Raw genomic sequence first — 23,557 nt, 5'->3', positions numbered from 1 at the left:
CTCTTTGGTGTACAGAGGATTTCATTTTTGGGATTTATCTTAGCGCCATCGACTACTGAAATGGACCCGGCCAAGGTACAGGCCACTTATGATTGGGTTCAGCCTACTTCTTTGAAGGCCTTCCAGAAGTTTTTGGGTTTTGCTAATTTCTATAGTAAATTTATGGGTAATTTTTCTGGTATTGTCAAACCACTGACTGATCTGACTAAAAAGGGCGCTGATGTGCTGAATTGGTCTCCTGAGGCTATCTCAGCATTTCAGGAGCTTAAGCAGAGATTTACTTCAGCTCCAGTTTTACGGCAACCTGATGTTTCACTTCCATTTCAGGTGGAGGTAGATGCTTCTGAGATTGGTGCAGGAGCGGTTTTGTCCCAAAAAGACCCTGTGACTTCTAAGATGAATCCCTGTGCCTTCTTTTCTCGAAAGTTCTCCCCATCTGAACGCAACTATGACGTGGGGAATCGGGAATTGTTGGCCATGAAGTGGGAATTTGAGGAGTGGAGACATTGGTTGGAGGGAGCTAGACATCAAATTGTTGTCCTCACCGATCACAAGAATTTGATTTATCTGGAGTCGGCCAAACGCTTGAATCCTAGACAGGCTACATGGGCCTTGTTTTTCACGCGTTTTAATTTTGTGGTCTCTTTTCTTCCGGGCACTAAGAATGTTAAGGCAGATGCCCTTTCTAGGAGTTTCTTTGCCGATTCTCTTAGTGTGACCGAGCCTACTACCATCCTAGATGAGGGGGTAGTTCTTTCTGCCATTTCGCCCGATTTGAGACGCGCCCTGGAGGAATTTCAGGAGGATAAACCTGAGCGTTGCCCTATGGGAAAATTGTATGTTCCTGACCAGTGGAGAAAGCGAGTGATGTCTGAAATTCATTGCTCCGCATTGGCTGGTCATCCAGGTATTTTTGGTACCAGAGATTTGGTGAGTCGGTCCTTTTGGTGGCCTGCCTTATCTCGTGACGTCAGGAATTTTGTACAGTCCTGTGGGACTTGTTCTCGGTCTAAACCCTGTTCTCGTTCTAGTGGGTTTCTGATGCCCTTGCCGGTGCCCAAGAGGCCATGGACCCATATCTCAATGGATTTTATTTCTGATCTTCCCGTCTCTCAGAGAATGACTGTCATCTGGGTGATTTGTGATAGATTTTCGAAGATGGTCCATCTTGTACCACTCCCAAAGTTGCCATCTTCCACTGAGTTGGTGCCCTTGTTTTTACAACAGGTGGTTCGGTTACATGGAATTCCTGAGAACATTGTGTCCGACAGAGGAGTCCAGTTTGTTTCCAGATTCTGGAAAGCCTTTTGTTCCAATCTGGGAATTCAGTTATCCTTCTCCTCCGCGTTTCATCCCCAGACCAATGTACAGACTGAGAGAACAAACCAGACCTTGGAGTCTTATTTGAGATGTTTTATATCTGCTGATTAGGATGATTGGGTCTCATTTTTGCCCTTGGACGAATTCACACTGAACAATAGAGCTAGTTCTGCCACTTTGATGTCACCCTTTTTCTGTAATTTTGGGTTTCATCCTCGATTCTCTTCAGGGCAAGTGGAATCTTCGTCCTGCCCAGGTGTGGATACTGTGGTTAAGAGAATGCAGCAGATATGGGACCAAGTGGTGGATAAGTTGTCACTCTCTCAGGAAAAGGCCCAGCGATTTTCCAACCTGCATAGGACCATTGGTCCCCGGTTTAAAGTGGGTCATATGGTTTGGTTGTCGTCTAAGAATATTCCTATGAAGGTTGCATCTCCTAAATTTAAGCCAAGATTTATTGGTCCTTATAAGATTTTGGAAATTCTTAATCCTGTTTCATTTCGATTGGCTCTTCCAGTTACGTTCAAGATCCATAACGTATTTCACAAATCTCTGTTGAAGAGGTTTGTTGAGCCAGTGGTTCCTATGGCAGCACCTCCTGACCCTGTGTTAGTCAAAGGCAATGTGGAATATGAGGTAGAGAAAATATTGGATTCTCGCTTGGTTAGACGGAGACTCCAGTATTTGGTCAAATGGAAGGGTTATGGTCAGGAGGATAATTCTTGGGTCTCTGCCTCTGATATTCATGCCAATAGATTGGTTCGTGCTTTTCACCGGGCCCATCCTGATTGGCCTGGTGGCGTGGATGAGGGTTCGGTGACCCCTCCTCAAGGAGGGGGTACTGTTGTGAGTTCATTCTCTGGTTCGGGAGGTGGTGTGGCTGGTTTGATTGGTGGAGATCTGCCACCTGAGAATGACGATTGGATCTCAGGATTCTCAGATTGGATTTAAGACAGCCGACGCCCTATTCAGTTGCTGGTGATTCCTTCTGGCTTGTCAGCTCTTGGTTTTCAGCTCTGTTCCAGTCATCTAAAGCTAAGTTTTTCTGCTAATGTTCACACTTGATTTTGTTGGTCTATTCAGTTTTTTGTGTGGTCTGCCAGCCCCAGCTGGGGGCTGAGCTGAATTTCCACTCTTATTTATCAGTATTTTGCCAATTGGCTTTTTGTCCCTTACTAGTTCGGTCTCTTTTTGCTGTCTCAGAATATTTCAGAGTGCTGATATAGTGGGAGAAGTCTAGTGACTTCAGGGTTAATTTTGCTATCAGAAGTGTTGGACATTATTTTTGTAGGGTTTTTTGCAGGTTGCAGACAGTGTCTTTCATTTCCTTTCCTTTCTAGTTAGTTTGGGCCCCATCGTTTGCTCAGCCTATTTTCCTGCCTGTGTTTGTGCCTTCATCTTGTTTCACCGTCAATACATGTGTGGGGGCTATCTATTCCTTTGGGGTCTGCTCTGGGGCAGTTAGTTTTCCCTTTTCTTGCTTTAGGCTTATGTAGTCCTCCGGCCATGATGAGGCGTCTAGGAACATCGTAGGCACGCTCCACGGCTACTGCTAGTTGTGTGGTAAGATCAGGGATCTGCAATCTGCCTAGTTACCAACTTCTCTGGTTTTCTGTGGCTTAGCTTGTTTTGTTTTTTTTCTCCTCGGTGATCCATTCATAACAGAGGGGGATACAAAATACACAGTGATGGTAGGGGACACATAATACACAGTGAGGGGATACATAATACACAGTGAGGGGAGCGGGAAACATAATACACAGTGAGGGGAGGGGACACACAATACACAGTGAGGCGAGGGGGACACATTAATACACAGTGAGGGGAGGGGACACATAATACACAGTGAGGGGGACACACAATACAGTGAGGGGAGGGGACACAATACACAGTGAGGGGAAGTGGCCACAATACACAGTGAGGGGAGGGGACACAATACACAGTGAGGGGAGGGGACACAATACACAGTGAGGGGAGGGGACACATAATACACAGTGAGGGGAGGGACACATAATACACAGTGAGGGGAGGGGACACATAATACACAGTGAGGGGAGGGGGACACATAATACACAGTGAGGGGAGGGGGACACATAATACACAGTGAGGGGAGGGGACACATAATACACAGTGAGGGGAGGGGACACATAATACACAGTGAGGGGAGGGGACACATAATACACAGTCAGGGGAGGGGACACATAATACACAGTGAGGGGAGGGGACACATAATACACAGTGAGGGGAGGGGACACATAATACACAGTGAGGGGACATATAATATACAGTGAGGGGAGGGGACACATAATACACAGTGAGGGGACATATAATATACAGTGAGGGGAGGGGACACACAATACACAGTGAGGGGAGGGGATACATAATACACAGTGAGGGGATGGGGACACACAATACACAGTGAGGGGATGGGATACACAATACACAGTGAGGGGATGGGGACACAATACACAGCGAGGGGATGGGGATACACAATACACAGTGAGGGGATGGGGATACACAATACACAGTGAGGGGATGGGGACACACAATACACAGTGAGGGGATGGGGATACACAATACACAGTGAGGGGAGGGGAAACATAATATACAGTGAGGGGAGGGGGACACATAATACACAGTGAGGGGAGGGGGACACATAATACACAGTGAGTGGAGCGGGAAACATAATACACAGTGAGGGGAGGGGACACACAATACACAGTGAGGGGAGGGGACACATAATACACAGTGAGGGGAGGGGACACATAATACACAGTGAGGGGGACACACAATACAGTGAGGGGAGGGGACACAATACACAGTGAGGGGAAGTGGCCACAATACACAGTGAGGGGAGGGGACACATAATACACAGTGAGGGGAGGGGACACATAATACACAGTGAGGGGAGGGGACACATAATACACAGTGAGGGGTTGGGACACATAATACACAGTGAGGGGAGGGGACACATAATACACAGTGAGGGGAGGGGACACATAATACACAGTGAGGGGAGGGGACACATAATACACAGTGAGGGGAGGGGACACATAATACACAGTGAGGGGAGGGGACACATAATACACAGTGAGGGGAGGGGACACATAATACACAGTGAGGGGAGGGGACACATAATACACAGTGAGGGGAGGGGACACATAATACACAGTGAGGGGAGGGGACACATAATACACAGTGAGGGGAGGGGACACATAATACACAGTGAGGGGAGGGGACACATAATACACAGTGAGGGGAGGGACACATAATACACAGTGAGGGGAGGGACACATAATACACAGTGAGGGGAGGGACACATAATACACAGTGAGGGGGGGACACATAATACACAGTGAGGGGAGGGACACATAATACACAGTGAGGGGAGGGGGACACACAATACACGGGGAGGGGAGGGGAGGGACACACAATACACGGGGAGAGGAGGGGAGGGGGACACACAATACACAGGGAGGGGAGGGACACACAATACACAGGGAGGGAGGGGGAGGGACACACAATACACAGGGAGGGAGGGGGAGGGACACACAATACACAGGGAGGGAGGGGGGGGGACACACAATACACAGGGAGGGAGGGGGGGGGACACACAATACACAGGGAGGGGGGGGGGGACACAATACACAGGGAGGGAGGGGGGGGACACACAATACACAGGGAGGGAGGGGACACAATACACAGGGAGGGAGGGGGGGGACACAATACACAGGGAGGGAGGGGGGGGACACAATACACAGGGAGGGAGGGGGGGGACACAATACACAGGGAGGGAGGGGGGGGACACAATACACAGGGAGGGAGGGGGGGACACATAATACACAGGGAGAGAAAGGATACAGGCAGGACACTGTGAGGGGAGGGGACACAGAATACACAGGGGTGGGATGCAGGCAGCGCAGGGTCTCAGCAGTTGTGCCACTGGGGTAGCCGGAGGAAGTGGCAGCGATACAGGAGAGCGGCGGCCACGACTGCGCAGTCCCGCGTCTTTAGTCGTGAACCCGCCTTCAGAGGACGCGCTTTCTCCCTGCCCATCTGCCGGCATAGTGCATACCCGCTCTCCTCCTCAGTGAGCTGGCCCATACACGGTTGCAGCATCCGGTGAGGAGCAGCCGTGCAGACCGAGGACACCGCACACCTCCGGGTCATGGAGCAGGGGGGGCGCTGACCAAACACCTGAGAATGAGCGGCTGTCTGCAGCAGCCTGAATAGACGCAGCTGAGGCCGGGAGCAGAGCGGGGCCTCTGCGTTACATGGAGGGAGAGCCCGGAGCGGAGGAGGACTAGGAGCCCACGTCCATCACTGAGGGATCAGCTGCCCGCACCCCGCCATGCATCTGCACCAGGTGCTCACCGGAGCCGTGAACCCCGGGGATAACTGCTACTCTGTGGGCAGTGTCAGTGACGTCCCCTTCACGGTAAGGGATTCCGGAGCTGACTGCTGCTCGGAGCCTGCCCGCCCCCGCCTGGGATTCCCCGGCGCCGGGCTCACCTGATAATCCGCTGCAATGAATGGGGGCGGCTGCGGCCCGGGGTCTGGATGTGCTCAGTCATGAGGAGAGGGGGGAGGGCAGACTGATCGGATCTGCAGTGGGGACAGGGACAGCACTGGGCTGGAGCACACACACCGTCACTCCAGTACATTGTGGAGGCGATGTGCACCCTTCTGTACCAGGTGCAGGGTGGTCTCTGTGGTGGGCACCTCACCTGGCATCCAGGAATTGCTGCCCATGACCATAGATATGGGGCCAGGGTAAGGCTAGTTTCACATTAGCGTTTTTTTGCGCAGCGCATCGTGCAAAGAAAAACGCAAAGAAAAACGCAAAACGCGCTTTTTTTAGCGTCATGTGTACGCTGATGCTTCAAAAAAACGCAGAGTTGCTTGCGTTTTACATGCGTTTGCGTTTTTTATGCGCATGCGTTTTTAGGTGTGACATTTTTTCTACTGTCTAGACCACATTCCAGACTTGTTTACCTCAAAAACGCATGTGCAAAAAAACCGCAAGCGTGCGCATGCGTTTTTTTGACGAGACAGGGCGGACCAAAAAATGCAACATGTTGCGCCTGGCGCGAAAGACAAAAAAAAGCATGCGCACGAAAACGCAAGTCATGTTAAACATAGGTGCGATGCGCACAAAAGCGCTAATGTGAAACCAGCCTTAGACCACCCCTCCTCATCCTAAAGTATCAGACATGGGCCTGGGCTGTAAATCTAATGGCCGCGCTGCCTCCGAATATTGGATTGGAGAACCCATCTATGGCTGCCCCTATCTCCCCCTGGCAATAACAGCTGACCACAACGACTTAGAGAAGTCCCACCTTAGTTTTCTATACAGGGTCATCTATAATGGGGCGACTTATCACTAATACATGCCGCCATTATTGATGGTGGAGACCCTGGAAATTAATCCGGTGTATTACTATGTTCGTTGTACTGTTTGTTTTTTTTACTTCATGGTGGCTCCCAGCCATCCTGTGGTGCAAGGAACTGCAGCAAGGGCTCATTCTATTATATGGCAAGTTGCAGTTCCTTTTATAGCCAGGTGGCAGTAAGGCACTAATGTGCAGGCAAAATATTAGAAGGGGAGACATTGCTTATACCAGTGTAGGGTCGGTGGTGGGTCGGGCGAGCTGGGGGGGTGATCCCTCGTTATACCACGCAGAGATGACACAGAGACAAGATGGAGGCAGGTACTGGGTACAACAGGTCCAAGTTTATTTCTTTACTTGCCATCCATTTAACGGCCTCCGCAACACACCGCACTTCTCTTCACTTGTCGGCCCTTCGTTTTCAGAGCCGTTTTCACACTGTACTTTTCACCAGGGACGTATTTGTACGTACCGTCCCTCCTTCAGTGTTTGACGTTCCTGACAGGTCCGTCACTGTGGCCGCCCTAGGCCCGTAAACCAACAGCGCTTCACTAGCCAGTCGTCGTGTTAAATACGGTGTCTCACACCCAGTGCCACGTCTCTTCTGCGGTACCTTACTGTCAGGACCACCCCCCTGACATTCTTTCTCCTCAGTCCCCTTGGTCGGATTCTCCTCAGAGCGCACAGACTGGCGCAGTCATCCTGTCACCTGAGCTCCCCCTGGGGACTGGAACTTTCTGGAACCCTCCCTCAGAATTTATAGCTCACCCGGTTCCTTGAAACTGTCACTCCAACTGTCACCACGCCCCCCATGACCAACGGTTTCTAAAGCCCTAAGCTGCTGTCAAGTCCTTTGCTCACACTCCTCCCTGCCATCTAATGTCCACCCAAGGTACTGCACGTCCACTACACTTTCCTAGCTGTTTCCCCACTGTAATAACTGACACCTACCTACACTGTGCATCCCTTTCCTTCTTCAGACTAGTCCGTCCGTCCGTCAGGTCACCTTCCCTACACCAGCTCTGTTGCCTCTTCTTTGTCAGATCAGGAATCCCAGAGGAGACCCCTACCGGCCATGAAGTGCTAACATACTGTGTCCTACAGACGTGCCCTCACTTTATGAGATGGGAAAATGCCTATAATTGGCAAGATGCTCACTTGTGATCTGCCTCCATAACTGGTCAGTTTTGGTGTCTTGAGACGGCACCCAAAAGTATGGACCAGCAGGACTATGAAACTGTGATGTTATAGTAGCAGGGGCGTAGATACAAACGTTTTTTATTTCCTCTCCATTATGGAAATACGGGGAATTGAAATCACTGGCTCCAAATCCGTTAATTTTCCTAGCGTTCACCTGGGAGTGCCGCTTGTTTCCGCTCAGTGGGTGTGGCCTTCCATCCCTCTATGACGCTGTCCAATCATAAAGAGGCATCAGCATAGGGAGGGAAAAAAGGAGACGCCCCCAGCTCTGACCGAGATGAACCACCCATAGAGCAGGAGAGAACAGTGCCAGCACAAGACTGTGTGTCTCACATTGTGGAGTGGAAGTCCACACCCACAGAGCTGAGTGAAATGAAGAGAAAATTAGCAGAATTGGTGCTAGTAATTTTGGTGCCCTGTATCTCCACATTGTAGTGGAGGAAAAAACCCATTTTACCGACATTTCTGCTACTGTGTGTAAGAATAGACCGTTTATGAGGTCACAGTTTGTGAAAAGTCCTCTTTAAGCAGTCTGAGATGGGTAAAATACGACGTTATACTCTACCCATAGGATAAGAGATCAGTAATGATTGTTGGGAGTCCAGCCACAAGGAACCCCAGTGATCCTGAGAACGGGGCAGTTCAGAGCCAGTCCTGAATGTGGATCAGGTGCCCATGTTTGACCTTTAGTGCCATTTATTGTCTATGGGGCTGCTGGAAATAACGGAGCACTGCGGTTGGTTCTTTTCCGGCAGCCCCATAGTCAATGCATGGAGCAAGCATTGGCACCTCCACTCCAAATTAAGGCTCTGTTGTGCCGGCTTCCCTGGTTCAAGTGCACCATTCTCGGGATCACAGTAGTTTCTCATTGATCAAACTCCCGACGATGAGTTATTTCCTATCCTGTGGGCAGGGGGATAACTTCATATTTTGGGACTATCCCTTTAGCTAAGAATATATTCCCTGGAAAACTAACTAGTTCCCATATTTATTTTGGTCTAAGAAGTAAGGTTTCTCCTTGCGGAGAGTGACATGCCAGCTGTGGCTTGTCAAGGTAAGGAGACTTATTCGCCGTGCAATGCTCCTCTGGGAAAATAATATGCAAATTGCCTCTTCAGAAAGAAAGAGGACTTCAGAAAGAAAAAGTCCTCTTTCTTTCTGAAGAGGCAATTTGCATATTTATTTTGGACATTGAGACGTATGTGACCACTTCTTGTATTTACAAAAATAATTTCCATAAGTTTCAGGCTGCTATGGTGATTCGGTTGCCATAAATGAGTAACATTTACTCAACACACAAGGTATGTAACGTGAACATTTTGTGTGTTTTTTTTATTTTACTGTAAAGTCTGTTCACATCTGCCCCTTGGTGTCCGTTTACAGGTCTTAAAAGAGCACCCATCACCAGTCTGGGCAGCCCCAAATTGGTTATCTTATTAAATATAAGTTAGTTTCAAAAGTGCTAAGTGCTCCTATCCCCCTCTCACCTCCGAAGGGTTCACTGCTCTACCAAAGTTGTCTGAATGTCCATCGTCCATGTTGAGATACTGGCATGCAGAAAGTGGAAAAAACAACCTGCTGTGAGTCATCTCTGATAGACTCTTAGCTCCCATGAGACCAAAGGATTGGGAATGCTGAAAACTCTTAACATTTCCCATCAGGATAGATTCACGTGGCCCCATATACTTAAGAATGCCTGGATTTGTCTCAAGTATAGCTACTTTTAAGGGTATGTGCACACGATCAGGATTGGCTCAGTTTTTGCTCAGGATTTGATGCCTGTGAAATCTGCATCTGAGGTCACTGGCAGGTCACGTGCGTTTTTGATGCGTTTTTTTCCGCATGCGGTTTTGATGCGTTTTTTCATTGTATGCGTTTTTTTTTTTTGTCACTTGAAATAAATCTACCGTAATTGAAAGTTGGCTTCTGGGAAGGAAAAAAAAGTGATTTCCTGTTTGCAGATATATTGGGGTTTGTTCCCACAGTCAGTAAACGCTGTGGGTTGGATGCTGCGTACATCTGCAGCATCAAGCCCGCAGCGGCCAGCTGTTACAGCATAGTGGATGGGATTTCAAGTAATCCCATGCCCACTATGTGTACACTGATGCCCACAGCTCACCCGCGTAGATGGACATGCGGCGCATCTTTCCAGACCACAGCATGTCTATTTATGTAGCAGAGACGCTCAGTCTCCGCTGTGTAAATTACCCACTCACTTTCATTAGATGCAGTAACACCGCATTATCTTCCTATTCACATACGTATTAAGTGCGGGAACGCAGCTTACTATGCATGTGTACTAATTTACATAATGGTGAATCTTGTGGCACAGCCAAGAAGTACATGACTCAGGACGTGGAGGAAAGCACTAAGAGAGGTCCCCTCCTTTTTAATAAAAAATTTTTTTAAAAAATGGAGTGGGGTCCTCTATATTTGTTAACCAGCCAGAGTGAAGCAGACTACAGGGACTGGTATTTCAGGCTGGTAAGGATTCAATATCCATGAACCTTGCCAGCCTGATACCAGGTCGCAGCAGTCTGCTTACCTTGGATGGCTAGCAAAAATAGTGGGATTCCCTCCAAGAAAATAGCGTGGGGTCCCCCTATTTTTGTTAACCAGCCAAGGAAAACCAGACAGCTGCGGCCTGGCATTCTCAGGCTGGCGAGGCCTGTGGATTTTGGCCCTCACCAGCCTAAAAATAGCAACCTGCAGCCACCCCACAATTGGCAAATCCAACGATGCACCAATTGTGACACTTTACCCAGCTCTTCCCACTTGTCCTGTATCGGTAGCAAGTGGGGTAATATTTGTGGGGTTGATGTCACCTTTGTATTGTCAGGTGACATCAAGCCCAAAGATTAGTAATGGAGAGGCGTCTATAAGAAACTTATCTATTACTAATCCTATAGTTACAAGGTAAATAAAGACACAGCCAGAATAAAGTCTTTTAATTAGAAATAATGACACAGACTCCTAATTCCACCGACACCCTCGTTCTCCTGTAAAAGAATTAAATAAAAAAGCAACAATATCCTTATCTGTCCTCTGAGAAGATATACATACTGTCCCATGACGAGTCCAGCTCTGCTACATCTGGATGCCTTTGGCTGAACGATGGCATTATGCCACTATTCAGCCTGACATCCAGACACAGCTGAGCTTGAAGAGGATCACCGGAGATAGCTTGGTCCCCGAAGGTCGTGTGCACTGCAGTTTTTGCGGTCAGCTGATCGTGAGAACTTAGCTAGTGACCGGAGATGTCCCCAGCTGTCACGTGCACTGCAGTTCTCGCGATCAGCTCAACTCATCGCGAGAACTGCAGTGTAGGTGAACTTCCTGCTGAAACTAGGTACACCTTTATTTAAATTAGTACACATGCGTAGTAAGCTGCTTTCCTGCACTTAGTATGCATGTGACTAGAAAGATAATGTGGTTTTACCGCATCTATTGATAGTGAATGGGTAATTCACGCAGGGGAGATGGAACGTTTCCGCTACATAAATTGACAAGTTGGGGTCTGGAAAGACGCATCACACGTGCGTCTCAGCAGGGAAGCCGGAGGCATCTCTGAACACAAAGTGGAGTTGGGATTTCTCAAAATCCCATCCACTATGCTGTAACATCTGGCCGCTACGGGTTTGACGCTGCGGATGTACGGAGCGTCCAAACCGCAGCGTTTGCTGACTGTGGGCACATACCTTAAGAGACAATCCAGTGAAATGTTTTTTTTCTTCTATCCCTAACCTGATCCTCCCCCCCCCCCCCCCCCCTTTCTCGCTGCCCCTTTTTATATGGTGTACACAGTCATGGCCAAAAGTTTTGAGAATGACACAAATATATTAATTTTTACAAAGTCTACTGCTTCATTTTTTCTAATGACAATTTGCATATACTCCAGAATGTTATAAAGAGTGATCAGCTTAACAGCAATTACTTGCAAAGTCAGTATTTGCCTAGAAAATGAACTTTATCCCCCAAAACACATTTCAACATCATTGCAGCCCTGCCTTAAAAGGACCAGCTAACATCGTTTCAGTGATTGCTCCATTAACACAGGTGTGGGTGTTGATGAGGACAGGGCTGGAGATCAATCTGTCATGATTAAGTAAGAATGACACCACTGGACACTTTAAAAGGAGGCTGGTGCTTGGCATCATTGTTTCTCTTCTGTTAACCATGGTTATCTCTAAAGAAACACGTGCAGTCGTCATTGCACTGCACAAAAATGGCCTAACAGGGAAGAGTATCGCAGCTAGAAAGATTGCACCTCAGTCAACAATCTATCGCATCATCAAGAACTTAAAGGAGAGAGGTTCCCTTGTTGCCAAAAAGGCTCCAGGGCGCCCAAGAAAGACCAGCAAGCGCCAGGACCGTCTCTTAAGTGTTTCAGCTGCGGGATCGGGCTACCAGCAGTGCAGAGCTTGCTCAGGAATGGCAGCAGGCAGGTGTGAGTGCATCTGCACGCACTGTGAGGCGGAGACTCTTGGAGCAAGGCCTGGTCTCAAGGAGGGCAGCAAAGAAGCCACTTCTCTCCAGGAAAAACATCATGGACAGACTGATATTCTGCAAGAGAGGTACAGGGAGTGGACTGCTGAGGACTAGGGTAAAGTCATTTTCTCTGATGAATCTCCTTTTCGATTGTTTGGGACATCTGGAAAACGGCTTATTCGGAGAAGACCAGGTGAGCGCTACCACCAGTCTTGTCTCATGCCAACTGTCAAGCATCCTGAAACCATTCATGTGTGGGGTTGCTTCTCGGCCAAGGGAATGGGCTCTCTCTCAGTCTTGCCTAAAAACACAGCCATGAATAAAGAATGGTACCAGAATGTCCTCCAAGAGCAACTTCTCCCAACCGTCCAAAAGCAGTTTGGCGATCAACAATGCCTTTTTCAACATGATGGAGCACCTTGCCATAAAGCAAAGGTGATAACTAAATGGCTCAGGGAACAAAACATAGAGATTTTGGTACCATGGCCTGGAAACTCCCTAGATCTTAATCCCATTGAGAACTTGTGGTCAATTATCAAGAGACGGGTGGACAAACAAAAACCTTCAAATTCAGACAAAATAAAAGCATTGATTTTGCAAGAATGGACTGCTATCAATCAGGATTTGATCCAGAAGTTGATTGAGAGCAAGCCAGGGAGAATTGCTGAGGTCCTGAAGAAGAAGGGTCAACACTGCAAATATTGACTTGCTGCATTAACTCATTCTAACTGTCAATATAACCTTTTGTTACTCATAATATGATTGCAATTATATTTCTGTATGTGATAAAAACATCTGACAAACACACATAAAAACCAGAGGGCAGCAGATCATGTGAAAATATAATATTTGTGTCATTCTCTAAACTTTTGGCCATGACTGTACTTCCATATAGCACAGCCTCATCTTCTCTTAAGACTTAATTTAGATTCAGATATGCAAATTTCACCCTGCATTTTTTTTTTACTCTGTGCTCTTACATGAACTCCTTGGTGTATCATGTGGATAGCTAAAGCCATTACCGTCTTTGCCTGCTGGGGTAACACCGTGAACATCTTTCACTTTACAGTATGTTCCTCTAAGGTTGTGTATCCACGTAAGCATTTTTTTTCACGTTTTTTAAGCTTTTTTTACCGGCAAAAATGCTTGCAAGAAGCATCCCACTCATTTTAATGAATTCCGCACTTTCTGTGCATATTGATGCGTTTTTTTCAGTGAAAAAAAAGCATTGCGGTAAAAAAACGCAGCATGCTCATTAATTTTGCAGAAAAATCTGCATTTCTAACTATATTCTAAGAGCAGGAGGATGCTCTGGAAAAAACGCATAAAAATCGCGCAAAAAACGCGTGGAAAAAACTCGCGTTTCCTGGGAAGGAGTCTGGATTTTAGTCAGGAATTTTCTGAATACGTGGGTGCATAGCCTAAAAGAGATTATCACCTTACAGTAAGGGAGGCTGAACAGTGATTTTCATCATAACCGTATCACAGGAACTGTCTAGTCATCATAAGGAACTGTGATAGGAGTTTCTGTCTCTCTTTGTGGAGAACGTCTGTGAGATGGTGACCCCCTTCAGAGAGCATATGTCCATGTAATTCCAAAGGGGATCACCATGAGACCACATAACCTGATCGAGAAGGGATCACTGCATTGTCAAATATAAAGGAACAACTAACTTAAAGTGATAGAATAGTAAGAGAATTGATTAAAAAACCCATTGGACTGCTACTTTAAGGTGCACATTTTCCAGCTCTGCCCATCTGATGCTCTGCAGGCACCATACAAGGTATATGAGCTATAGAGGAAAATGCAGTAACAGAAATCAGTGATTTCCGTACATCCCCAGCCTGCTGTGCGGTAATGTTGCATTGGTCATGATGATTATCTCTCCATGTAGCATGTCCTATAGATTTGAGGGTAATGTAATCTATGCTCATCCTGTTACAGCATATCAATTATGGGGAAAAGATATTAAAAGTTGTTCTGTGAATTGGGGAATGACCTGCTGACCGCAGACACAACGTGAACATTTTGTGTTGTGAAATGGGTGGGAGGTGAACGGCACAGCATGTCCTTGTGTCTATATGTGTGCGGATCGGATCACATCATGGTATCTGGGTAATAGTATATGTTCTCTGAGCTTAGCCTGGATGTTACCTTAGGGCTGGGTAGACACACTGTGACATTTGTTCACATTTGTGCTGTATTCTTGGATGTTATTTAACTTATACATTACAAAGAATGATGTAATACCTGTTGTTTTATGAATGGAAGATGGCAGCGCTCAGTCATAACTTGGATGGTTGTCCTGGTCATCAGATCTCCATCTGGACAATTGTCACAGGCCTGGTCCAGATGGAGATGGGAGACTGGGGAGCTACCAGATCCCCACTGCGTGGTCATTTAGTAACAGATGCTAAAGATGGCAATCCCTTCTGGATGCCCATTGTAGAGGTTACGCAGTGAATGCATTGATACTTCTGACCATCGGAGGTATTGGAATACTGCAGAACTGTGTGGTATGATGGCCTTTCCTATCTACTGGATCGATTTGGAATCGCAGCATAGGGTGAAACTTAATTGACAATCATTCATGTCACTTTGAATTAATCAGAATATTTAGTAGACGGTTTAATAAGCTAAATTCACCCAAATTCTGATTCCATTTACTCTAATAAACCGGTGTAGGTGCTGTCCATTATATATTGTATATATTCGCTTTTCACTATATTATTTTGAAATGTTTCTAGAAGAAGGAAAAAAACCCCACGAGCATTGCCTAGAGGAGTCTTAATGGAAACTTGACAGCTGAGGCATGCTGCCCATGGATCTGACAGTGGCTGCAGGATTTCAGCCACATATGTTTAACACTGAAACGTTGCGGCGTTGCAGAGAAAAGCCTAGTTTAATAGCCGCTGGGGACCAAGCAGCACAGGTGACTAGTCCCATCCTACTGCCAGCGAATGACGGGTCCCTCCCTGCTGCATGTATCGGGAGAAACCAGACTCCTGCACGGCGCTGTCCCTGACAGCTTTTAATCTATGTTTTTCTCTGAAATGCCGCACCATTTCCAAACTGAACATGTATGGCTGGAATCCTGCTTCTGCTGACCGGCAGCACATTTCAGATGTTAGGTTCCCTTTATATTGCAGCATTTTGTACAAAAATTACAACAACATTTTGACACATTTAGGCTGGTTTCACACTTGCGTTGCACAGCCCTGAGTTGGTCTGCGCACGGCCGCTGCTAAGCTCCGCCCCTGCTGCGCCTCCTCCTGTTAGCTCCGCCTACGGGCACATGACTCTCCATGCAACCTGCGTACCCTATCTTTAGCATTGGGTATGCAGGCCGTGCGCAGGTATGCGTTTGCTGGCGCATGCGTCATTTTGATGGTGCGCCGAGCGCACAAAAATGCGACACGTTGCACCAAGGTGCGGAGCTTAGCGGCGGCCGTGCGCAGACCGACGCAGGTCTGTGCAACACAAGTGTGAAACCAGCCTTAGATGGGCCATCATTGAGCTCCATTCAATTAAATACAAGTCGATCAGTGCTCGGTTATGGGACCATTCACACAGGCTGAGAAAGCCCGTATGGGGGAAAGACTATATGATCATTCAGTCCCCCTTACAGAATCATGATTGTTGTGTCACTTAAGTAATCTGGTCAACCAAGAAATGAGTGTTTTGCTCGTCTGTTAGATGATCGGCGACACCTTCCGATAATCCGGAATGTTTATTCACATGTTGTTGCCCAATCTGAATGGGTCTTAATCGTCTCAGCTGGTTTATGACCAGAGACCACATGAAAGCTAACCTGAATTTAGATGTCATAAATCAGCAGATGAGCAAAGAAATAAAAGATTTTCAAGGTCTCCTGTCAGGACAGCTCACTGACTTATTCTCTGTTAACTCATTCTTCAGTCAGCCATGTGCAGAGAAACAGATCCTGCAACATTTGTAACAAAACCCAATTGCAAACATACAAATAAGTCCCATACAACCTGGCCAGTACTGCCCAAATCAGCAGGTTCAGACAACGCCTTCTCCAATATTGACTATGCTCAGGCCGATACAGACTGTTGTATATGGGGGCTTGAGTTCTGTTGGTGGGAAGGACAGGCCGTGCATGGGTGGTCTCTCTCTATTAACATAAATGAGGAATTAAGAATGCTGCCAAATCAAAGCATCCTGCCCAAATGAGTGCGGGACTTCTATGCTTTGAGCTGACAGTTTGGGTTTCTTGCCAGAGAGATATTTTTAGCTGGAAAGTGCTCAGGAGTGTTACATGGATTTGCCGCTCATATCCTTAATTACAGCTGGAGTGAGAAACGTTTCCTTTGATGCAGCCTGAAATCCTGGTTCTGTCTGCGGCCGGTGTATGACACTGGGATAGTAGATGTGTATGAAGAATCAGATTACTGTTAGATGGCTTTATTATCTGATCTTTGGATCCAGTGATGTTTGATTCCACCGAGTTATTGAGCAGTATTCCGGTGAATGAAGGCCATTGACTCGCATTTACTTCACCGTTTTCACCAGATTTTTGCATAAACTGCGAAATTTCAAAAGGACATGGTCACTAAGGGGAATTTACTGGTAATTTTATTTTTGGCTATTAGATGGTCCCTAATGCAACAAATGTATTTAGAGTTATGCTCCTTTTTAAAGGGAACCTGTCAGCAGGATTGTGCACAGTAAAGCCCCCTTCTCACATAGCGAGATCGCTAGCGATATCGCTAAAGCGTCACCGATTTTATGACGCAATAGCAATATCACCGGCGATCTCGCTACATGTGACACGTACCTGCAACCGGCCCCCCCGCTGGATATCGCTGATCGCGCTCGAATGCTTTGGGCCATTTTTTTCTTGTTGGCATCCCGCTGGCGCCGACTAGCAACACATGGACGCAGGCGGAAGTCGTCATCATCGCTGCGGTGTGACAGGTAAGAGCGACCGGCCGATGGATCGCTTATCGCTGCTGCGTCGCTGGTGAGATCTGCCTGTTTGGCAGCTCACTAGCGACCATTTAGCAATGCACCAGCGATCCTGACCGGTTCGTATCGTTGTTGGGATCGCTGGTGCATCGCTAAATGTAACGAGACCCTAACCTACAGACTGTGTCAGATCAGCACCGTTATACTGATTACAGTGATATCTGGTGATGAAATCCATCTTTTGGTTTTTTAATCTATATTTTCAGTTTTGAATTAATGATATGCTTGTGCTCCGAGGCGGCCTGTGGGGGGGCTTCATGTGGAGGGAGTCCGACATCGGCGTACATTTTCGCCTTATGTCGGAAAGAGGTTAAATGTTTAATTTTTTTTTAAACATTTACTTTTTTAGTCCTGCGATCATTGCAGTATATAGTACAAATCATGGTCTCCTTTGAAACTCTTCCTAGGGACCCGCTCCCACTTGCGATTAAATCAGAGGAATGAAGTCCAATTAAAAACTAGATTGCATTCATACCAGTTTAATCCTATGCTTCTGTGTTTTTGTTTTTGTGCTCCGAATGGACAGGAAAAAAAGTGAAGCGTGTTGCGCTTGCATGCTACATTCAGATCGCACGTACCCATATAAGTTTTCATGAGTGCAGTGCGATTCCCGGCGGCAGCAGGAGATGTCTCCTCCGCACCTGTGTGGTGATTCTCTCATTCGAGAGGTTTGGAGTATAGAGCTCTGACACTCAGCTCATGCTCGCAGCAGAGTGTCATTGCTCTTCCATCAGAAGTGATATGCTAGTGTGTCTTTGGCCTATAGCTGAGCTTCATAGGAGACCCAACATGGCCACATTGGGACCTTCAGGAGGATCGCATCGCCAGGTGCCGGTGAGTGTGCACTATGGCAATCATGCTATTTAAATGCTGCTGTCAGAGACTGAGCGACATTTAAGTAGTAGAAGGAAATCTGTCACCATGTTTTTGCTTTCACATTTGAGAGCACCATGATGTAGGGGCAGAAACTTTGTTTCCATTGTTGTATCACATACTGTGCTGCTTGCTGTAGTTTTGATAAAATCACTGTTTTATCTGCTGCCGATCTTCCAGTTCTCTCAATGCTGAGCTCTGTATAAACCGCCCACATCACTGGTTGGCAGCTTTCTGTGTACACTGTGCATAGCCAGAAAGCTGAAAATCAGCATAGTGGTCAGGGGTTATACAGAGCTCATGAGTGTGGAGAAATACATGGCAGCAGGTTTGAGTGCCCCTCTAGTGATAATCTGATAAAAGTGATTTTCTGAAAACTACGGGGTAAAGCCCAGTAAGTGACACATTTCTGGAATCGGGCTCCCTGTCTCTACATTATGCAACTCTCTGATTAGTTACCAAAATTTTTCGTAACTGAAGTTACAGACATGCTGGCTATGCATTACAGCTGGCATCTGCCTCGTGTGGATCAGGCCCAGGTCCTGAGCCCGCTCTGTGTATGCACATCCTAACTGTCATGATCCAGATCGGGTTTTGGTCTCTCCTTTCCCGATTTGGTCATATCAGGGGTAACTTTCTCTGACTCATTCCTGTGTGAGGTCGACTATATCTCTGCAAGGCATCCTGAAGGCTATGTCAGTTATATTTCCTGCCTACGGCGTGTGTAGCTGGCTCTGGAGAACCCCTGGTTTGTCCTGCTGCGTTTAGTTGACTTTGCTTGTGTCTGTGTACTCCGCCCCTGCCCGTCCCATCTCTGTGTGTCCCTGTGCGTTTGGATTCCCCGGTACTCAACTCGGCTTTGGCTCTGACCTGATTCTGTATCTTCCTTCAGATATCTCTTCTACTGACCGGTACTGACCTATTTGCACTCCTCTGACACTTTGTAATTCCCCTTTGTACTACTCTCTGGTATCGACCCGACTTGCTGACTATTCTGCCGCCCACCTGGTGGTAGCCTTGCTGCAGTTCTGTAGTTCTACTCTGTCCAGGACTTCTGTTCATTCTCCACTCTGCTGCCATTTAGTGGATTTTTCACTACTCTGCAGCTACCTGCAGTGCTGCAGCATGACACTAACTGATGTACATGTTATCATGATGCACATTGCTCATTAGACTGGTGTATGATGCAGTGAGACAAAGTAGTTGCAGTCACTGTCTCACTGCATTATGGGATTATGCACAGACTTAGTAATATCTATATATAATGTCTTGTTGATTATTTTAATTATCAGCCAGTAGAACTGTAGATGCAGATCTGCATGACAATACTAAGCTATACTGTATCCGTCACAAGTTTCGACACCTGTTCATCCAAGAGTTTTTCTTGTTCTTACTGGCTGGCTTGTGCACATTGTAGAATTAGTCTGAAGTTATAGAAACCAAAAAGAAAAACATATGTAAATAACACATGCAAACAAAAAGTAAAGAGACAAGTGTGAAACGACATTGTGTTAAAACACTAGATTCTCAAATGACCCCCCCCTTTTACGCTTGACCGGTTTACACACGTTTGGCATTCTCTTAAGCAGCTTCATCGAGTAGTCAACTGGAAAGGCTTCCAATGAGCATTCCCTTGTCACAAATAAATTTATGGAGTCAGCTGATTTTTAAAGTGTTTGCGCCTATCAGGTGTGCTTTAGAGAGGCAGTGTTAGTATACTGATTCATACAGTGCTGAACCGTATTCCACAATGTTCTAAGCCAAAATATAGCAAGAACCACTGAACTAAGAGAAGAGAATCGACAGTCCATTGTTGCTTTAAGACATGTCATTCAGTATAGAAAACTGCTTGGGCCTTTATATAGTTTCCTCAAGTGCACGCATAAAAACCATTAATTATTACGATGAAACGTGCCTTCATGAAACGAAAGGAATAGCGAGAATTACCTCTGCTGCAGAGGATAAGTTCATCAGATTTATTAGCTTCATAAAGCACAAATTGAAAGCACCTCTAACCAACAAGTCTTTGTGGGAGACAGGGTGAGCGGATGGTTTCTATGTGTGTAATGACCACTGTGAAGCTTGGAGGGGGAGGTGTGATGGTGTGGAGGCACTTTACTGGTGACAATATTAGTGATTTATTCCAAATTCAAGACACACATACCCTGCATGGCTTCCATGGCATTTTGCAATGACATGCCATTCCATCTGATTTGTGCTCTGTGGGACCATTATTTGTGTTACAACAGGACAATGACACAAAACACCTCCAGGCTGTATAGGGGGTAGTGGCTATGTAACCAAGGAAGAGAGGGATATAGAGTGCTGTGTCAAGTGACATGACCTCTCCAGTCACCCAACCTCAGCCCTATGGACATGTTTTGGGATGAGTTGCATCTCAGAAGGCAGAGAAGCCAACAAGTGCTTTAACCCCTTAGTTACTAGGCCAAAATCTGACATCTGTCACTTTATGTAGTAAAAACTCTGGAATGCTCTAACATCATATCCAATTGATTTTGAGAGTTTTTTCGTGATACATTTTACTTTATGGTGATCTTAAATTTAAGTTACGTTTTGTAATAAAAATAACAAAAATTTGGCAAAAGATTAAAAAAAAGTGCAATTTTCAAACTTTGAATGATTATCCCTTTAATCCAGACAGTCGCATCACACAAAAATATTAATAAATAACCTTTCCCTCATGTCTGTTTGACATCAGCACAATTTTTTAAATGTTTTATTTTATTAGAATTTTAGAAGGTTTAATAATGTAGCAGTGATTTTTCATTATAAAACTTATTTTTTAAGGGACCTGTTCAGTTTTAAAGTGAGTTTGGAGGTTCTACAGTGGGTATGAAAAGTATTCAGACCCCTTTAAATTTTTCACTCTTTGTTTCATTGCAGCTATTTGGTAAATTCAAAAAAGTTCATTTTTTTTCACTTTATTGTACACTCTGTAGACATTTTTGCAAATTTATTAAAAAAGAAACTGAAATATCACATGATCATAAGTATTCAAACCCTTTGCCCAGTATTGAATAGAAGCACCCTTTTGAGCTAGTACAGCCATAAGTCTTCTTGGGAATGATGCAACAAGTTTTTCACACCTGGTTTTGGGGATCCTCTGCCATTCTTCCTTGCAGATCCTCACCAATTCCATCAGGTTGGATGGTGAACGTTGGTGGACAGCCATTTTCAGGTCTCTCCAGAGATGCTCAATTGGGTTTAGGTCAGGGCTCTGGCTGGGCCAGTCAAGAATGGTCACAGAGTTGTTCTGAAGCCACTCCTTTGTTATTTTAGCTATGTACTTAGGGTCATTGTCTTGTTGGAAGGTGAACCTTCGGCCAAGTCTGAGGTACAGAGCATTCTGAAAGAAGTTTTCATCCAGGATATCTGTACTTGGCCGCATTCATGTTTCCTTCAATTGCAAGCAGTCGTCCTGTCCCTGCAGCTGAAAAACACCCCCATAGCATGATGCTGCCACCACTATGTTTCACTGTTTGGATTTTATTGGGCAGGTGATGAGCAGTGCCTGGTTTTCTCCACACATATCGCTTAGAATTATCACCAAAAAGTTCTATCTTTGTCTTATCAGACCAGAGACTCTTATTTCCCATAGTCTGGGAGTCCTTCTTGTGTTTTTAGCAAACTCTATGCGGGCTTTCATATCTCTTGCACTGAGGAGAGGCTTCCTTCGGGCCACTCTGCCATAAAGGCCCGACTGGTGGAGGGCTGCAGTGATAGTTGACTTTGTGGAACCTTCTCCCATCTCCCTACTGCATCTGTGGCTCAGCCACAGTGATCTTGGGGTTCTTCTGTACCTCTCTCACCAAGGCTCTTCTTCCACGATTACTCAGTTTAGCTGGACGGCCAGGTCCAGGAAGACTTCTGGTGGTCCCAAACTTCTTCCATTTAAGGATTATGGAGGCCACTGTGCTCTTAGGAACCTTGAGTACTGCAGAAATTATTTTGTAGCCTTGGCCATATGTGTGCCTTGTCACAATTCTGTCTCTGAGCTCCTTGGCCAGTTCCTTTGTCCTCATGGTTCTCATTTGGTCTGACATGCGCTGTGAGGTCTTATATAGACAGGTGTGTGCCTTTATAAATCAAGTCCTATCAGTTTAATTAAACATAGCTGGACTCCAATGAAGGCGTAGAACCATCTCTAGGAGGATCACAAGGAAATGGATAGCATGTGACTTAAATATGAGTGTCTGAACAAAGGGCCTGAATACTTATGACCATGTGATATTTCAGTTTTTCTTTTTTAATAAATTTGCCAAAATTTCTACATTTCTGTTTTTTGTCAGTCAAGATGGGGTGCAGAGTGTACATTAATGAGAAAAAATGAACTTTTTTGAATTTACCAAATGGCTGCAATGAAAGAGTAAAAAATGTAAAGGGGTCTAAATACTTTCTGTACCCACTGTATATAATGGAAACCTCTAAATGTGATACCATTTTAAAAACTGTACCCTTAAATGTATTCAAAATTGCTTGAACATAGTTTATTAACCCTTCAGGTGCTTTTCAGGAATTAAATGACTTGCTGACCTTACAAGCCCTTGATTGAATTCTTCTGTAACTCTCAACACTGGACCATTAATACAATAAATTGACCACAAGTCTCCTGAGGCCGTCTGTAAAGTGGTTTTAGGCTATGTGCACACGTACGGATTTTTCGCGAAATTTTCCGCAGCAATTCCACAACTCCCTGCCACGGGAAATAGGTGAGAAATCCGCATGTGTAATTCCCGCGAAAAACCAGCGTTTTGCAAGCGTAATTAGCTTGCAAAATGCTATAATTTTCCAAGCGATCTGTAGCATTCCTTGGAAAACTGATTAACAGGTTGGTCACACTCGTCAAACATAGTTTTTACTATTGATGCTGCCTATGCGGCATCAGTAGTAAAAGATATAATGTTAAAAATAATAAAAATAAATTGTCTTATTCTCACCTTCCGGCGTCCGCCGCAGCGTTACCAGGCCTCACGATGCTCCCAACGAGTCCCATTCCCAGTGATGCCTTGCGACAATGACCCCAGATGACGTAGCGGTCATCACAAGTCATTGTCGCAAGGCATCACTGGGAACGTGAGTTGGCGGGAGCATCGCTGAGTCCTGGGAACGCTGCGGGGGATGCCGGAAGGTGAGAATATCCTGATTTTATTTTAATTCTATTTTTTTACAGGATTATGGTTCCCAGGTACAATCCGCACATTTTCCGCTTAGGCCTGTTTCACACTTACGTTTTTCCTGTGCGTTGGCAGCCGCTATAATGGCGGATAACAGA

At 46.0% G+C, this 23,557-nt stretch overlaps 1 protein-coding gene across 2 annotated transcripts in view; it reads left to right on the top strand.

Moving 5' to 3' along the window:
• The first annotated feature begins 5,255 nt into the window (after positions 1-5,255).
• DMXL2 (Dmx like 2) overlaps positions 5,256-23,557 on the top strand; it is a 224,507-nt gene continuing 206,205 nt past the window's right edge. For both annotated transcript variants that reach the window (XM_073568443.1, XM_073568442.1), the window contains exon 1: positions 5,256-5,758. In XM_073568443.1, the coding sequence (XP_073424544.1) occupies positions 5,672-5,758 (87 nt within the window). In that variant the 5' untranslated portion in view covers positions 5,256-5,671. The remainder of the gene's footprint in view (positions 5,759-23,557) is intronic.

The sequence above is a fragment of the Dendrobates tinctorius genome, unplaced genomic scaffold (assembly GCF_039654945.1).
Source record: "Dendrobates tinctorius isolate UK_male_01 unplaced genomic scaffold, ASM3965494v1 ptg000022l, whole genome shotgun sequence".
Lineage (NCBI taxonomy): Eukaryota > Metazoa > Chordata > Amphibia > Anura > Dendrobatidae > Dendrobates > Dendrobates tinctorius.
The sequence above is the reverse complement of the archived record's forward strand: the minus strand, read 5'-3'. Positions and strand labels throughout refer to the sequence as shown.